At 38.1% G+C, this 18832-nt stretch overlaps 1 protein-coding gene across 2 annotated transcripts in view; it reads right to left on the bottom strand.

The window, feature by feature from the left end:
• rtn4a (reticulon 4a) overlaps positions 1 to 13156 on the bottom strand; it is a 41459-nt gene extending 28303 nt beyond the window's left edge. Inside the window, exons 1-2 of one of the 2 annotated variants that reach the window (XM_053333469.1) lie at positions 12371 to 13156; positions 491 to 544 (exon numbers count right to left, since the gene is read on the bottom strand). In XM_053333469.1, coding sequence (XP_053189444.1) covers positions 491 to 544; positions 12371 to 12944 — 628 coding nt within the window. In that variant the 5' untranslated portion in view covers positions 12945 to 13156. The remainder of the gene's footprint in view (positions 1 to 490; positions 545 to 12370) is intronic. The other variant, XM_053333470.1, reaches the window with a different exon arrangement.
• Between the last annotated feature and the right edge of the window lie 5676 nt (positions 13157 to 18832).

The raw sequence follows: 18832 nt of genomic DNA, 5'->3' as shown, positions 1-18832 counted from the left end.
GATGCATGGTGGGATTAGAATTTATTTTTCCCCAGGTCTGGCGCCAATAAACCATGCCCAGTGTGAATAGCAAACACAAACTGTTAGGTGATGGTAGATAATGATTCCTCTCGAAATGTTTCACAAATATTGTCAATTACAATAAATAGTGGTTGGTCAACCACTGAGGAGAATCATTATTCCTCCACAAACTATTTGTTTTAGGTCAGTCTAGGCTACAACAACATTCTCATGTGAGTCACAATGCAACACAAACACAAGCAATGTCAAACATCAAATCTAGATACTCAAAGGGTACAAATTCGCAAGCATATTATGTACAGTAAATGCTACAGGAAGGCACATCTACTTCTTACATGCAAGGGGTTGTTTTTTTCTGCCACTTAAACTAAGTGAAAACTAACGACAAACAAGGGAGGGAAGTAAAAAAAAGTGGAGAGAGAAAATAAAGGAAGGAGGCAGGGGAACGCAGCGAGCAGAGAGAACTTGCCTGTAGGGAATTGCATCAGAGGATGAGGCTGAGCTTTAGAAGGAGAAGGTACATCTGTGGAGGAAACAAGAGAAAGCAGCAGAGAGTGAAATCAGTCAGTGTGTAAGAAGAAAAGAAAGACCAGGGAAGTGGCAGGCATCATTCTCCATCAGCAAATTAGTAGGGTTTGTCATTTGCAAAGTATAATGTGGTGACAGTTTCCAAAGCATACGGTGGAGACTAGAGTTGCTTATTTCCATTATCGTAATCTGCTGAGTATTCGTCTACAAATGAAAAACACCTTCCTCAGATGTCTTAGTTTGTCCAACCAACAATCCAAAACCCATAGACATTCAGTTTACTACCATATATGACAAACAATTAACTCATCACATCTCATTCATTGCTTGAAAGAATGAGTAAGACAATTAATCCATAAAGAAAATACTTGGCAATTAATTTTCTGTTGGTCAGCTCATTACTTAATCTTTGGCGTCTTTGTCATGACACCAGCCTTTATCCGCTCTGTCAAACTGTTCCTGCTGGCTTAAAATCCTCAAAAGGATTGATCAAGGTGTCCCTCAGGGATCAATATCAGGGCCCCCTATCAATAATATTTACTTATTTTCCACCTCAGCATAGTATAGTTCATTTACATGCAGATGACACCATCTTTCATACTGCAAACCAACCAGGGCTTCACCAGACTACACTCTGCTTTTAACCGCCAGACTTTTCTCATTTAAAGCTTGTTACAAACTCCAAAGACTAAATGTTTGTATTTCACAAGAGCACAACAACCTACAGACAGATTGTCACATAAAACTCATGTTGAATATCTAAAGATTCAAATTGGATTCTTTAAGCTGTAACATACAATCTTAATGTCCACAGTGGATGATGGAGATGTCATGTATGCATAAACACATGGATACCTTCTACCACTGTACCATTTGATTCAGAAGAGATTGGCTTTAAAACTTCCTCATACCAACAAACTCAGACTGGTTTCCATTAACATTTCACAACTGGAATGAATGAAGTTTTACTAAGTGATTTTTAATGGTTGTTTGGTGTGAATGAACGGTCATAATGTGATCTTAGATATAATCTGCAACAGAAAATCTATATTGAACTACTTTGATAATTGATGAATCATCTTTTTTAAGCAAAAACACAGAACAGTTGCTGGTTTCTGCTTCACGAATGTCTTACTTAATTTTTTTTTTTGGTTGAACGTGAGAGTGAAGTGAATATTTTTGGGTTCTGGACTAAATCCTGACTGATGTGATAACTGTGGCGACCTGAAGTTATGTTTTATTTAATGGTACATCTCTCAGCTGGGATCTCTTTAATTACAGCTTCTGTGTCTTACATCATTCTATTTGAAGTAAACTAAAGGGAGACACGAGTCCCTGCAGTTTTCTTTACCCAGTTTATAAAACAGCCGCTAGCAGCTTAGCGCAGCGCTAAGGCAGAACATCAAACCTCAGCAGTCTTTGAAGGGCATGACATTTTCATGATGACTGAATTACTCAACATGTTCTCTCAGGTATGTCAAACCTGTTTAAAAAGCTCAAGGCTGCATTTGCTGAAGAGGGGAGGACAGAACCGGTCAGATAAGAAGCGAGTCATGGCATGAAACAACAGACTGTGTGCTGTGGAGAGAGATAAAGAGGACTGAAAGCAGCTGGGTATGTTAGAAAAATCTGTTTCAGAAACGTGTTGTACCAGAAAATATTTATCAAAGCATCGCCGTTACATAGATGATAAAACTACAGCAGATTCTGTCACGTCAACATGACTCCAGTCATTTAAGCAGAGATGTTACCCAAGAGAGGAAGCTTGATTCTAAGCTATTGTGAAAGTCACACACACACAAAAAAAGACAAATTAAACTGAATGCAACAGGAATGCTTGTTATTTCTGGTTCTTTTACCAAATCAACTTAATTCCATTACACTAACAGAGAACTGCAGGTCACAAAAAAACAACTTAAACTAAGTTATAGTTAAAAACTGAAGCATGATTCTCTGTGTGGCACAAATCTTCCCCCAAACCTCAGAAAAACTGATTTTGGTGGATTATGGTGCATTTTTTGAAAATCATAACCAACTAGTAATGTAACAGTAAGGACAGTGAGTCATTGACATTTTCCCCAACGCTGATTCATCCATGACTCAGTCACTGAGGATAAATGATCGACTGGCTTTGCAGCAAGTTAATAAATGATCTCCTGTTCCTCAAGAAGTCCCAATGAAGTCAACCTGAAGCCTAAACACTTATGGAGCTTTTCCACTACACAGTTCCAGCACGACTCGACTTGGTTTATTTTGTGTTTCCACTAGGGATAGTACCTGGTACCTGGTACGTTTTTAGTACCGATACTAAAAATGTGATGTCAGACTGCCGGCCACTGATTGGTCAGAGAGTCAGTGGAAGAGTCATGAGCCGTCCCACACAAGAATCAAACCAGCCATTTTTAAACACCGGCAACAGTGTTACAGCCATACGACTCAATGCTGTTGCTTTGTGTGAGACAGAAAGCTACATACAGCAGCAAGTACACCATCGCCTCCATGTCCTCCATTGGTTATGTGTTTGTGTCGCGTAGAAAACGAAGTCACAGCAGTTTTGTGGAGCCGTGCTAAGACAACCCCGCCCACGTTGAGTAGGTACTTCTTTGTAATGGAAAAGGTCGTTCCTGGAACCGAACCGAGTAGTGCTGGAACCGTGTAGTGGAAAAGCGCCATTAATCTCTAAAGTCATGAGGAAAATATAGACAAGGAGAAGAAACGAGAAACAAAAAGTTCAACTTAGCAAGACGACAGATTCCTGAAAGCTGACTGAAGGCTGCAGACGTAGATGTTAAGTATTCAGATGATAACAGACATCAAGACGGAGAGTTTTCAATAGAAACGATGAAAACTGACACAGCAGAAACAGAAATATCGTCTGTAGCCGACACTTCTGTCACAGTTTGGTTTATCTGGTGATTGTTTCCTCCATGAATTGGTTGATAAATGGTGAAAAATGTCAATGAAACATCTTCAGGCTCAATGCCGACTCAAGTCACATCATCAGCTCCCATTGGAGACACAAAAAGCTTTTATTCCACCTAAAAACACTGGAGGTGGGAAAGAAGCGTTCACCTTTCATTATAATCAAGAGTCTAAGTTACAACATGCACTCAGATTCTGGCTCTTCAGCTTAAATCAGATCATTTAATAATAATAATAATACTAATTAAGGTTTCAGGCAGATTTCATCGTGTCGTAGAAATCAAGCTTTGACAATCACGGTCAAGCTGAGTGAAATAAATCTACAATAATCACAAGTAGAAGGTGATTTTATTTGATCAGAGTGATGCTCATATTTAAAGCTGGATTAATTATCTGTAACATGTGATCGTAATGATTGATGGGCTCCGGTCGGTTTGGTTTTTACCTCTGCTGTCTACGTTAACGTTCCAGCGCTGAAGAAGAAGACCTGGGATCAAACCAACGAGACACAAGCTCAGACAACACCATCATAAAACCCTTTAATGTGAACAGCTGATGTCTCTCTGAGTGGTTATGACTCATATTCAGGCTTTTAGACACCAACACTCTGGAGAGACTCTGGCTGTTAATTAACCGACTGATTTTTTATTAAGTTAAATAATAAATATCTGCAGCTTCTCAAATGTGTAGATTTAATATTCTGCTGTACTTCACAAGACTGTAGAACTACAACTCATTATTATTATTATCAATTAATTAACCCTCATGTTGTCCTCGAGTCAAGGAAGGAAGGAAGGAAGGGAGGGAGGAAGAAGGAAGGAAAGGAGGGAGGGAGGGAGAAGGAAGGAAAGGAGGGAGGAAGGGAGAAAGGAAAAGAGGAAGGAAAGAAGGGAAGAAGGAGGGAAGGAAAGAAGGAAGGAGGGAGGAATGACATAAGGAAGCAAGGAAGGAAGGAAGGAAAGAAAGAGAGAGGAAGAAAAGAAGGACAGACGGAAGGAAGAAGGGAGGAAGGACATAAGGAAGGAAGGAAGGAAAGAAGGAAAGAGATAGGAAGAAAAGAAGGACAGACGGAAGGACAGACGGAAGGAGGAAGGACATAAGGAAGGAAGAAAGGAAGGAAGGAAAGAGAGGAAGAAAAGAAGGACAGACGGAAGGACAGACGGAAGGAGGAAGGACATAAGGAAGGAAGAAAGGAAAGAGAGGAAGAAAAGAAGGACAGACAGGAGGACAGACGGAAGGAAGGAAGGAAGGAAGGAAGGAAGGAAGGAAGGGAGGAAGGAAGGAACAGTCGAAACAGACGGGGTCAGTTTGACCCAGGAGGACTAACCCTAACCCAGACCTGTTGGATCCTCTGAGTCTTATTCTAAACCAGTTGAGTGTCAGCAGGTCGTATGTTCTCGTCTCTTCAGCTGCTGAACAGAAGAGACGAGAACATACAACCTGCTGACACTCAACCCTATAAATCATCTACAGGAAGTTCACGGCTGCTCATCACCTGCTGCCTTCCTGTAACACACAGAACTCAATGTACTGAATGAGGGTTAGGGCTCTCTTTACTCTAGCTTCTTCTTGTTAACAGAATAAAACTCTTTATATTTCTCCTCAACAGTATCAAAACATTAAAACTACAACTTACGTAATGACAACAGAACATTTCCACACTAGTTTATTTCATTTAAAATTGTATTTATATTTTCTTTATTACTGTTATTTAATCTGTAGTATTGTCAATATCTATTTAATATTTTGTAAAGGTTTATTTTATTTATTTTATTTTTGCTTTATTACTGTTATTTAATATTTACTTTTTTTAGTTTATTTGTATTTATTGATATTTTATTTATTGATGTATTTATTTTATTTTATTTTATTTATATATATTTTCTTCCTCTCTTCCTTCTGTTGGTTGTATTTATATGCTGTTCTGTTTGTATAAAATCTAAAAAAAAGACATTTGACCATTTTAAAACCACAACCTCTCTTTAAATAACATGGAAGCAACAGAAAAGATTTCTACCCACTGAAAGACGATCTGACTATAAGACATGTAGCTGTTAAAATGACTCATTATTTAAACATAACACTCAATTAAAAGCCTAAAAATCTGCATGAATGAGATGAATCAGCACTTCTTCATCATCATCATCATCATCATCTTCCTCTTCCTCTTCACACCTCGAGAGAATCTCAACGTTTACGGCAGCAATAAGACGAGAGATTTATCACAGATTAATGTGAGATTCTACTCATGTTCAGGATGAAGAGAGGAAGAGGAAGGAGAGGAGGAGGAGGAAGAGGAGAGAGAGGAAGGAGAGGAGGAAGAAGAGGAAGAGGAGGAGGAGGGGGGAAGAGGGAGAGGTGGAAGAGGAGAGGAAGAGAAGGAGGAGGAAGAGGACGGAGATGAGGGAGAGAGAGGAGGAGGAGGAAGAGGGGGAGAGGAGGAAGAGGAGGGATAGGAGGAAGAGGGGGAGGAGGAGGAGAAGGAAGATGAGAGGAAGGGAGGAAGGGGGGGGGAGGAGGAGGAGGGAGAGGAAGGAGAGGCGGAAGGGGAGGAAGAAGGAGGAGGAGGAGGAGGAGGAGTGAGAGGAGGAAGAGTAGGAAGAGGGAGAGGAGGAGGAGGAGGAGGAGGAGAAAGAGGAAGAGGAGGAAGAGGAGGAGGAAGAGGAGGGAAACCAAAACAACGCTGCTCATCTTTAAGCCTCTCTCTCTCTCTGTGTGTGTCTCTGTGTGTGTGTGTGTGTGTGTGTGTGTGTGTGTGTGTGTGTGTGTGTGACGGAGCGTCTGATCAGCTGACGGATGTAGGTGACCTGGAAACCGCCGAGCGATTAACCGGCCGTCACCATGACGACGGCAAACTCCTTCAGACAGGAAGCTTTAATCCTTCCCTCTGTTAGAGCTTTAATTAAAGACTCACTGATTCACCTGTTTACTGAGCTTTACTTCATGTTTCTACTAATAAAAACTATTATTATTATTATTTCATCACATTTTACTCTTTAGTTTTTATATTATTTTATTTTATTTTATTTTATTTTTCTTCTTATATATATTTTTTTCCTTTTAATATTTCACATTTCTGGTTTATTTTATTCTATTTTATTTTATTTTATTTTATTCTTTTCTATTATATTTTATTGTATTATATTTTATTCTATTCTATTCTATTCTATTTTATTTTATTTTATTTTATTCTATTTTATTTTATTTTATTCTATTTTATTTTATTCTATTTTATTCTATTTTATTTTTTTTCTATTTTATTTTATTCTATTTTATTTTATTCTTTTCTATTATATTTTATTTTATTATATTTTATTCTATTTTATTTTATTCTATTCTATTTTATTTTTATATTTTATTATATTTTATTTTATTTCTATTTTATTTTATTTTATTTTATTTTATATTTTATTCTATTATATTTTATTTTATTCTATTTTATATTTTATTCTATTATATTTTATTTTATTATATTTTATTTGGGTATTCTTAATTTTTACATTTTAATTCTACCTCTGTTGTTTCCTCACATCCTGTTTTTATTCATTTATTTATTATTTATTTACTATATAAAGAACTTTTTATGTTACATTATTAAACACATAAAGTCTGATAGTTATGTTAGTGGTTTTATGTTTTTATAGTTTTATGTTTTATAGTTTTATTGATATTAAATCATTAATTAAGTGAAAGTGATCAGAAACCTGCTGCTGTGGATCAATAACTCATTAACTATTTTAATAATTCATCATTCTGAGTCTTTAGAGCTGGAGCTATGAGTCCATTCATTAATTCATCAGCTGATATTTACAGTCTATTAATGACTTAAGCTTCTGAAATATAAACATTTTGAACTTCATGAAACATTTTCTGACTTTATATGAACTAAAAAACTAAATCTAGTAAATGATTCATCTTTAATAAAAAAAACTGTTCCTGGCTGTTTTATATATTTATAGATTTCCAGACCTGAGACCAAAGAAGATGCAAAACTAGATTTAAAAATACAGTTTGTGATCTTTTATGAAGCTTCACTACTTTGATGGATCTCTTAAAGCTCAAATATGAAACCTTTAACTTTCTGTTCTGTTTAAACCTGAAACTGAACTGAAGGTGAGACGCTAACATTAATTAATAATCAGAGCAGCTGGTTAATGAAATCCAGCTCAGACTTCCTGTGTGTGTGTGTGTGTTACTGTGTGTGTGTTAGTGTGTGTGTGTGTTACTGTGTGTATCTCTGGACTGCGTGCGTGTGTGTGTCTGGACTATGTGTGTGTGTGTGTGTGTCTGGACTATGTGTGTGTGTGTGTGTGTGTGTGTGTGTGTGTGTGTGTCTGGACTATGTGTGTGTGTGTCTGTGAGACTATGCGTGTGTGTGTGTGCGTGCGTGTATCTCTGGACTGTGTGTGTGTGTTGCTGTGTGTGTGTGTGTGTGTGTGTGTGTGTGTGTGTGTGTGTGTGTGTGTGTATCTGTGTGTGTGTGTGTGTGTGTGTGTGTGTGTGTGTGTGTGTGTGTGTGTGTGTGTGTGTGTGTGTGTGTGTGTGTGTGTGTGTGTGTGTGTGTATCTGTGTGTGTGTGTGTGTGTGTGTGTGTGTGTATCTGTGTGTGTGTGTGTGTGTACAACATCAGAGTCTCTAAATATCCACAGAGTCTATTTACAGACTTTGAATCCTGGAATGTACAAAATCTGTAGAGCGAGCCACGACGCTGCTGCCGGGCGGCCGTCGCCGCGGTAACCACAACAGAGCCGCTGCGTGTTTGACCCCAATAAACAAATAAATAAATAAATAAATAAATAAATAAATAAATAAATAAAGAGTGTAAAACGTCCCTAAACCAGCCGGGTCAAACTCATCTTCATTCAAGGGCGACATACAAGGGAGGAAGGAAGGAAGGAAGGAATGAAGGAAGGAAGGAAGGAAGGAAGTAAAGATCATAGACTGTATATAAGAAAGTAAGAAGTGGGAAGGACAGATCCTGGACCTACCGACCTTCCTTCCTCCCTATATTCTCTTCCTACCTTCCTTCCTTCCTGTATTCTCTTCCTACCTTCCTTCCTTCCTTCCATCTGTCCTTCCTTCCTTCCTGTATTTCCTTCTCTTCCTTCCTTCCTGTATTTCCTTCTCTTCCTTCCTTCCTTCCTTCCTATATTATCTTCCTGCCTTCCTATATTCTCTTCCTTCCTTCCTATATTCTCTTCCTTCCTTCCTGTATTCCCTTCCTTCCTTCCCTCCTTCCTTCCTGTATTCTCTTTCTTTCTTCCTTCCTTCCTTCCTTCCTTCCTTCCTGTATTCTCTTTCTTTCTTCCTTCCTCCCTGTATTCTCTTCTTTCTCTTCCTTCCTTCCTTCCTGTATTCTCTTCCTTCTCCTCCTTCCTTCCTTCCTTCCTTCCTTCCTTCCTGTATTCTCTTCTTTCTCCTCCTTCCTTCCTTCCTTCCTTCCTGTATTCTCTTCCTTCTCCTCCTTCCTGTATTCTCTTCCTTCTCCTCCTTCCTTCCTTCCTTCCTTCCTGTATTCTCTTCCTTCCTTCCTTCCTTCCTTCCTTCCAATGACCCGGCCCCCATGAGATCACATTGGGTTGCATGTGGCCCTTGAATGAAGATGAGTTTGACTCCTCTGATCTAACTTTATTTATTTAACTGTTAAATCACTTTAATCTGTATTAACCTGGACGATGAACAGGTGAGATATTAATATATTAATATGTTAATATATAAATATATAAATACATAAATATATTATATAAATACAGTTTGAGTGATTTTACAGAGAGGAATGTGAAAGTTACCTGAGTAAAAACCTCATGTGTTAATATTTAATGTGACAGTGAAAGCTTGTTCATTTTAGTCAATTCATGAATTATTTAGTCCAATTTATTAAGATTTATGAACCCAAATATGATGAACTTACTCTATATGTATGTATAAATATCCAGTCAGCATTCATTAATAAAGGTTAATATAGTTTAATTTATATATTTAAGAGCTCAACTCTCAGAAAACAGACGAGTTATAAAGCAGACAGACGATAAAAATGAGGAAATAAACCTAATCAGACTGTTATAATGTTTAAAACAAGGGTAAAATATGAATGTTTGTCATTTAATTCATCATTATTTTGTTCATACTGGTGAATCTTGTGCACTTTAGTCAGTTAATGAGAAGATTTATAACTATATATGAACCCAAATATGATGAACTTAACGCCCTTTTTAATGCTTTTTATATCCAGTCAGCATTTATAAATATCGTTCATGTCGTTTAATTTAATCTAATCTAATATTTAACTTGACACAGTGAATTTTAATCCAATTTATTAAGATTTATAACTACATATGAACCCAAATATGATGAACATGACCCTTTTTAATGCTTTTTCTTTACATATAGCATTCGTTAATAAAAGGTAAATGTTGTTTAATTTAAATATTTAAGAGCTCAACTCTCAGAAAACAATGTAAAAGTGACGAGTTATAAAGCAGACAGGTGATGAAAATGAAGAAATAAACATAATCAGACTGTTATTATGTTTAAAACAAGGGTAAAATATGTGAATCTTGTGCATTTTAGTCAGTTAATAAATTACTTAGGTCAATTTATTAAGATTTATAACTATATATGAAGCCAAATATGAAGAACTTAACCCTCTTTAATGCTTTTTCTTTACATATAGCATTCATTAATAAAGGTAAATGTTGTTTAATTTAAATATTTAGGAGCTCAACTCTCAGAAAACAATGTAAAACAATGATGGAAATGAAGAAATAAACCTAATCAGACTGTTATAATGTTTTAAAAAAAAGGGTAAAATCTGAATGTTTGTGTTTTAATTCACCATTATTTTGTTCATACTAGTGAAGCTTGTTCATTGTATTAAGATTTATAACTAGATATGAACCCAAATATAACAAACTCAACCCTCTTTAATGCTTTTTCTTTACATACATGTATATAAAAGATATATATAAATAGGTTAATGTAGTTTAATTTAAATATTTAAGAGCTCAACTCTCAGAAAACAACGTAAAACAATGATGGGGATGGTTATAATGTTTTAAAAAAAAGGTAAAATCTGAATGTTTGTGTTTTAATAGCTGGTTCTTTTGTTCATAGTGACTGCGGCGGCTCTTTAACTGGAGCTGATGGCTGGCCGAGCAAGCAGCAGCAGCAGCAGCCCCACCCCGCCCGTTCCACCAGGCTGCTCTGCCAGTCCGCTCCTCCCGCCTGGAGGAGCTGACTGGCCTGTTTACCTGCTATCTGCTATCTGCTACATCTACACAAACAACAACAGCATCCTCCTCCTCCTCCTCATCTTCATCATCACCACCACCACCACCGCCGCCATCATCATCATCATCATCATCAGCTCTGAATATGCACAACCTTAAATAAAACAATCAGCCTCAACATGGTTTTAAAACGCCGGCTGAGAATCACACGAGAGAGACGGATTAAACGGGAGGAGGCCTGACGGAGCTGGGTGTTGGTTTAGTTTTGGGTGGGGATGAGGAGGCTGAGGATGAGGAGGAGGAGGGGGGAGGGGGGATAAGGGGGGTGAGGGTGCATGAGTGAACGCCAACCCCCCCCATCTTTTGGAAACACAAGAATAAATAAGAGTGATTTCATGTGTTGAAAAGTAAAGTGAGATAATGAGAGTAATGTGGACGGCTGGCAGCAGACATGGGAGTGGACCAGAGCAGATTCCTTTGTTGTGACTAATCTCAGCTTTGGTGGCTGCTGCTGCTGCTAACATGCATGTACTTCCATTATCGGACACCTCCCTCCCTCTCTGTCTGTCTGTCTGTCTCTCTGTGTTAACGCTACATCCATCTATACTCACATCCTTTTAATATGAGCAGCATTTCATCTAATTACACGTTAACGTTTATATACTGATTTGCAAAAGGAGTCCAACCTGTGTGCAGGGAGCAAACCCTTCTTACCATCCATGCTTGGGTTTGAGCTTGAGCTTCGTATTACAAGTTAATGACGCAACAAGCCTTGTTTTAATGTGCTGCTGCTTTTTTATTTGATTTAATTGTCGCGTGCGGTTGAGCTAAAGCAAAAAAAACAAAAACGTGTCCGATAATGGAACTCGGGTAGCGATGTCCGATAATGGAACTCCGGTAGCAGCTACCGTCTGAGCCTCGGAGCAGATGGGCGCTGCTCAGTCTGACAGTAATAATGTCACCAGTAATACCAAAAATAAATCTACTACATGTCTGTGAAATGACTCAGAGATACGTGACTCACACTGAAACAACACAAGCGACTTCCTAACGGATCATTTTAAGTGTTAAAATAGTAGAAAATACTGCAGCTTCCTGTCGTTTGTGTGGGGAAACAGGTGGGCCTCATCCTGACAACACAGCAAATTAAAGGCTAACCCTGCTAGCTAGTGCTTTATCCCCCAAAAATAAAAAGGAGATAAAAAGAGACAGAATATATCCTTTTATATGCAAACTATATAAACACATGCACACACACGTCTGGTTAAAATGTGTAAAAGTGTTTTTTTGTCTCCTTGCAGGAAGCATCTGCAGCCGGCTAACCTGCTAACCTGAGCACGGCCCAAACCTTAAAAAAACACCCCAAAAAAATACATAAAATAATAATAATTTAACATCATTTAACGACATGTGTTCATTAAAGTGGTTTAAATCGATGAGAAACAAAGCAGCATTTGTTCATCTTGCAGGTTTGTTTGGTGTCTAAATGATGCAAAGGAGCACAAAAAAAAAACTGCACAAAAAACCCCATAAAATATATCAAATAATTTAAATTAAACTCAAGCTGGTTGTTTGTAGTTAAGTCATAAAGATGCTTATAATGCTAAAAGATGCATTGGATGTGATTAAAAAGGTGGATGTTGTATATTTTTTAAGGTGGAGGCACTCACATGATGCAGGAGCCGGTGCTTCCTCCGTCACCGCAGGTTGCTGTGCAGCCTCTGCCGGGGATGGCGCTGCTTTCCGGGGCTGCAGCGCGGGGAGGGCTCGGCTCTCTGGCTCCGGCTCCGGTTCTAGTGGAGGTGGGAGGATGGTGCTGCTGCTGCTGGTAGTGATGGTGCTCTCTGGTTCCGCTTTAGGTGCAATGACTTCAGGCTCGATTAAAGGCGTGTCATGCACAATAGACGAGCTGGAGGAGTCAGGGAGTAGTGTCTCCACCTCTGACACCGGCACAGGCTCCGGTTCTGGTTCTGGCTCTGGCTCCAGCACCGTCACCGGCTCTGGCTCCGTGAACTTCACCGACTCTTCTGCGTGAGTAAATGGGACTTCAGTGCTCTCATCCTCCGCTATGTGCCTTTCCAAAGCGTCCTGAGCTCCGCCGACTAGATCCACTATATCATCCATGCTGAAGAGGTCTTTGTCGGGCCGGTGCTGCTCCGGTTCCGGTTCGGCCTGGTAGTGGTGCACTTCATCCGTGAAGAACGGAGAGCTGCTGGAAGAGACGAACTGGTCGCTGTCTGCCATTTTTTTACCCCCCAAAAAAAAACTGAAGAAAAAAAAAGTTTCAGATCTGTTTGTTTGTTTTAAAGACTCACTTTGTTTAAAACTCCACCGCGAGCTGAGATTCTGCACCGGTAAATGTCTCCGGTAAAGCTCGCTGCGTCTTTACACACCGGGGGGAAAAGTTGGACAAGTGCGCAACACGACAGTCACCAGAGTCGGACCTGAGACCCAGATGGACACCACGTTGTTAGGAAGGAGAAGAGAGGAACTGCGCTCAGCCAATCACCTGTGGCTTCACCTTTGAGTGACAGCAGCTGTGACCAATCAGAGAGCGTCTAAGTGCAACTGGACACCTCCTCCTTCAAACACATAAAATTAGGAGGAGCAAAAAGTTCAGCTGCTGGAGCTCAACTTCTGCTCCAGCGAGGCAGTTATTACATAAGTGAGAGTAACTCCTCCTGCTTCTCCTCCACACACACAACCTCAACTTTAAGAAACACCGAAGACAAGAACAAGAAGTACTCACAGCTTGTCCTTCACCAAATATGACGGTGCGAGTTAAAAGTCATACTTCACATTTTCACTTCAGTAAAAGTCATCAAAATATGTTTAAAGTGTGAAAAGTAGCAGCTGCCATTACACAGGATGAAGTTTAGTTAAGATACTCTAGTTTAATATACTACATTACAAGAAAAACTACTATAGACGTTGTATTTTAAAATATATACATAAGTATTATGGGTGTATGTAGTATTACAGTAAAAGTGCAGTGGTTCCCAACCTAGGGCTGGGGGCCCTCCAAAGGGTCGGCAGATAAATGTGAGGGCTGCTGAGATGATTAATGGGAGAGAAGAAAACACAAAGTAAAGTACAAGTACCTCAAACTGTACTACAGTAAAGTATAAGTACCTCTAACTGTACTACAGTAAAGTACTAGTACCTCAAACTGTACTACAGTAAAGTACTAGTACTTCTATCTGTACAACAGTAAAGTACTAGTACCTCTAACTGTACTACAGTAAAGTACAAGTACCTCAAACTGTACTACAGTAAAGTATAAGTACCTCAAACTGTACTACGGTGAAATTCTAGTACCTCAAACTGTACTGCAGTAAAGTACAAGTACCTCAAACTGTACTACAGTAAAGTACTAGTACCTCAAACTGTACTAAGGTAAAGTATAAGTACCTCAAACTGTACTACAGTAAAGTACTAGTACCTCAAACTGTAGTACAGTAAAGTACTAGTACCTCTAACTGTACTACAGTAGAGTACTAGTACCTCTAACTGTACTACAGTAAAGTACTAGTACCTCAAACTGTACTACAGTAAAGTACAAGTACCTCAAACTGTACTACAGTAAAGTACTAGTACCTCAAACTGTACTACAATAAAGTACTAGTACCTCTAACTGTACTACAATAAAGTATAAGTACCTCAAACTGTACTACAGTAAAGTACAAGTACCTCAAACTGTACTACAGTAAAGTACTAGTACCTCAAACTGTACTACAGTAAAGTACTAGTACCTCTAACACGTGTATCTCTCCACTATGACAGTAACCATGTTGCAGTTTCATAAGTCAGATGCAGAGAAATGTAGAAATGTTGCGTTCAGGGAACCTTTGGATCGTAGTTTTAACCGCTTACTAAAGACAGCATCACTGAAACAGACTCACATTTCAACCAACATTGCTTTTACAGTAGTATCTAATATATATATATGTATATATATGTATATATATATATATATATATATATATATATATATATATATATATATATATATATATATATATATATATATATTAGATACTAGTGTTGATTAAGACATGACTCACTTTATGTTAATGATTTCCTGCAGCAGCGAGGAAACTGAAATAACAGATAGTCAGTGTGTGAGGTTGTGATAAAGCTGATTATGGTATTTACTTCAACATTTGTTAAAAAGGAAACAGCTACTCAACTCCAACATATTGATCCAGAGGGTTTCAAGTGTTTCTTAAAAGAGTAAATAAGTGAAAACATTTAAAAGTTGATGTGAAGCTTATTTTGACCTCTATTAACCTTTGCCCCCCTTTGCTCCAGAGTCTGCAGGTTTTAAGTCAGTTAATGGTTATAACTTTATGCACTATTAGTTCTGTTAGTATCACATCTCAGAGCATTTGCATTTTATTTTTAATCCCAACATATCTGTACAAAAGTTCTAAGTATACATCTGAGATATTAAAGTTTTATTTCCTCGTTCACTCTCTGCCATAAGCATTGTAGCTTGAAACAGTTCCAACATTACAATAATAGTAATAATAATGATGTTGATTATAATGATGATTTTATTTATTAGCACTTCTTAAAAACAAGTTATAAAGGGCTTCACATAATGTTAAGACAATAAAAAGCCATCAGTGAATGAAATGCTATAATTAAACCTCTGTTATGTATGTTTTGTTCAGTAACTAGCGTGTTAGCTCCTCTGATCTCCCGTCCCGTCACCTTTTCCAACTTTAGTTTTGACCGAGGAGCGACGGGTTAGGGTTAGGGTTAGGGTTAGGGGTTAGGGTTAGGGGTAAGGGTTAGGGTTAGGGGTAAGGGTTAGGGGTAAGGGTTAGGGTTGCATTCAGGCCTGGAGCAGGTCAGCAGGTCAGCAGGTCAGCTGCACTGTGCTAAAGGTTTGAATGGTTTTTATTTAACAGTTAACTTGATGTAAAGTTCATTAAACAGCAGAAACTTAAAGTAAATCAGTTTTATCAGAGAACAGCTTCGTCTTCGTCGTCTTTGGAGAAGTTCCACAGTTATTCTTCTTCTTCTAGTTCTTCTAGCTCTAGTTCTTTTAGTTCTAGTTCTTCTACTTCTAGTTCTTCTAGTTCTTCTTCTTCTTCTAGAATCTAGTTCTTCTAAATCTAGTTCTCCTAGTTCTTCTTCTTCTAGATCTAGTTCTTCTAGATCTAGTTCTTCTTCTTCTAGATCGAGTTCTTCTAGTTCTTCTCCTTCTAGATCTAGTTCTTCTAGTTCTTCTTCTAGATCTAGTTCTTCTAGTTCTTCTTCTAGATCTAGTTCTTCTAGTTCGTCTCCTTCTAGATCTAGTTCTTCTTCTAAATCTAGTTCTTCTAAATCTAGTTCTTCTAGTTCTTCTTCTTCTAGATCTAGTTCTTCTAGATCTAGTTCTTCTTCTTCTAGATCGAGTTCTTCTAGTTCTTCTCCTTCTAGATCTAGTTCTTCTAGTTCTTCTTCTTCTAGATCTAGTTCTTCTAGTTCTTCTTCTAGATCTAGTTCTTCTAGTTCGTCTCCTTCTAGATCTAGTTCTTCTAGTTCTTCTCCTTCTAGATCTAGTTCTTCTAGTTCTTCTTCTAGATCTAGTTCTTCTAGTTCTTCTTCTAAATCTAGTTCTTCTAGTTCTTTTTCTAGATCTAGTTCTTCTAGTTCTTCTTCTAGTTCTTCTCGTTCTAGTTCTTCTTCTTCTACATCTAGTTCTTCTAGTTATAGTTCTTCTAGTTGTAGTTCTTCTTCTAGATCTAGTTCTTCTAGCTCTAGTTCTAGTTCTTCTTCTTGTTCTTCTAGGTCTAGATCTAGTTCTTCTTCTTCTTCTATTTCTAGTTCTACTTTTAGTTCTTCTGGACCATAAAGTAGTGATTGTGAATGTATTTTAATCAAATGTATTAATGACTGATGGTGAAGTTATGACTATGAATGTGGAGAACAGACTAATTATGAGTCAGATTATGAACAGTGTGTAACGGGTTCAGAGACTGAAGCTGAAGCTGCTGTTGGAGGAATCATGAAGTAGCGATCTGAGCTCGACTTCAGTCTGAGAGATAAAGTTTCACAGCCATACTGACGACAGGCGGCAGGCTATATTTAACACCAGAATATATACGTCTGTAGGTTTATATATGGCTGTTCCACTCTTACAGCACACTACACATTATAACATGAGACGGACTGTTCCAGCTTGTCTCCATCAAGTCAGTCAACTAATGAAGCTTTCATGTTGTAAAAGGTGTTTAGACTAAATTTAGATTTATATGTCACACATTTCATATACAGTCACTTTATTAGGTTCATCTGTGCAATCCAATCTAATACTTCTGCTATAAATCCATCTGCTATTCATGAAGTTAACATAACATAATTTAACATTGTCAAATTAGAGCTGTTGTATTAGAGCAGGGATGTCAAACATGAGGCCTGTGGGCCAGATCCGGTCCGCCAAGGGGTCCAATCCGGCCCACTTTCCTTATTCCTCCCTTCCTTCCATCTTCCCTTCCTTCCTTTCTGTCTTCTTTTTCTTCCTTCCTTCCTTCCTTCCTTCCTTCCTTCCTTCTCTCCTGTCTTTTTTCCCTTCCTACCTTCTTTCCTTCCACCTGTCCGTCCTTCCTTCCTTCCTTCTTTCCTGTCTTCTTTCTCTTCCTTTATTCCTTCCTTCCTTCCTTCCTTCCTTCATTCATTCCTTCCTTCCTTCTCCTTCCATCTCTTTAATGATCCGGCCCACATGAGATTAAATTGGGCTGTATGTGGTCCTTGATTGAAAATGAGTTTGACACCTCTGTATTAGAGTATAATAGTACTAAGCCCAGGTTATGTAATGAAGAGGACAGTGAGTTTATATGTTCACAGATTCAATCACTACAACCACAAATGTGCAGCTCACATAAAGAGAAATGAAACAATCTGAGAGTTTAGAAATACTGAAACTAGCTCTGAAGGTTTAAAGGTCAATGTTTGAGGTTTCACGTGTGTCAGAAACCTTTATAAAGATTGTACCTAAAAACCTGAAACATGTACTTAAATACACTACAGTAAATATACTTATCTACTTACCACCACTGTCAAAAAGGAAATACATTTTTTTTAAAAGACTAAAGGTGAAAATGTCTCACCTGACAGATAATCAAGGTGAACAAGAAAGAGTTCAAATAAATTGATCACAGTATATTTATATTGCAGTATTTCCCATTAATTACAATCAGTTCCATAAATATTTGGACCCGACACAGTTTTCGTAGTTTTGGCTCTGTACATCACCACAATGGATTTGAAATTAATCAAGATCAATCAAGATGTGGTTGAAGTGAAGTGACTTTCAGCTTTAATTCAAGGAGTTGGATAAAAATATAGTTTAAAAATATCAGGGGCTTCCTTAACCCTTTCTCTAATTTTGGATGTGAAAGCTGAGAGTCTGCAGTTTAAACCCATATTCATCATCGAACTGTAAGTTGAATATGTTTAAACAGGTAAAATAACTAAACCTGTGTCAGTGTCCAAATATATATGAACCTAACTGTTGACGGTCTGCTACAGTCTCATAGTGAGTCAAACATGTCTGTACAGTATAAACATTAGGTTGCTTCGGTAAAGCATCTCGCCCTGCAGAGCTTACACCCCCCCCCCCCCCCCCTCCCCCTTATGTGAGTGTGTGTCGCCATAGCAGAAGTACAGCTGAAGAAAAAAACCTTAAGAATGAAGCAATGACTGTTCTTTGTTTGCTGTAACCTAGCGACCACTGACATCACCAACAACACACAACTCACTTTGAACCAAACCTATGAATACCATGAATCTAGGACCTTAAAGACCATCTGAGACTTACAGGGAGATAAAACTGGACTGATGTGTTCTCTTTACTTAGTTCTGGTTAATAGCCAAGCTGAGTTTTGAATAAGCTGAAGGCTCTCAGTGTTGTTTGTTTTCCAGGAGGCCAGTAAAAAGTGCATTACAGTAATCGAGTCGGCTTGAGAGTAAAGCATGAATCAGTTTTTATGCATCTTTTTGATTTATGAATGGTTGTACTTTAGCTGTTTCTAAGAGGAACAAACAATGTTTTCATCACCTTGTTAATGTAAGACCTGAATCTAAAAGAACACACAGTTAAATGAATAAGTTATATGGTATAAATGTGTTAATGGGGATAA

This window comes from Scomber japonicus, chromosome 14, assembly GCF_027409825.1.
Source record: "Scomber japonicus isolate fScoJap1 chromosome 14, fScoJap1.pri, whole genome shotgun sequence".
Taxonomy (NCBI): domain Eukaryota; kingdom Metazoa; phylum Chordata; class Actinopteri; order Scombriformes; family Scombridae; genus Scomber; species Scomber japonicus.
Note: the sequence above shows the minus strand (reverse complement) of the source record. Positions and strands in the feature narration are given on the sequence as shown.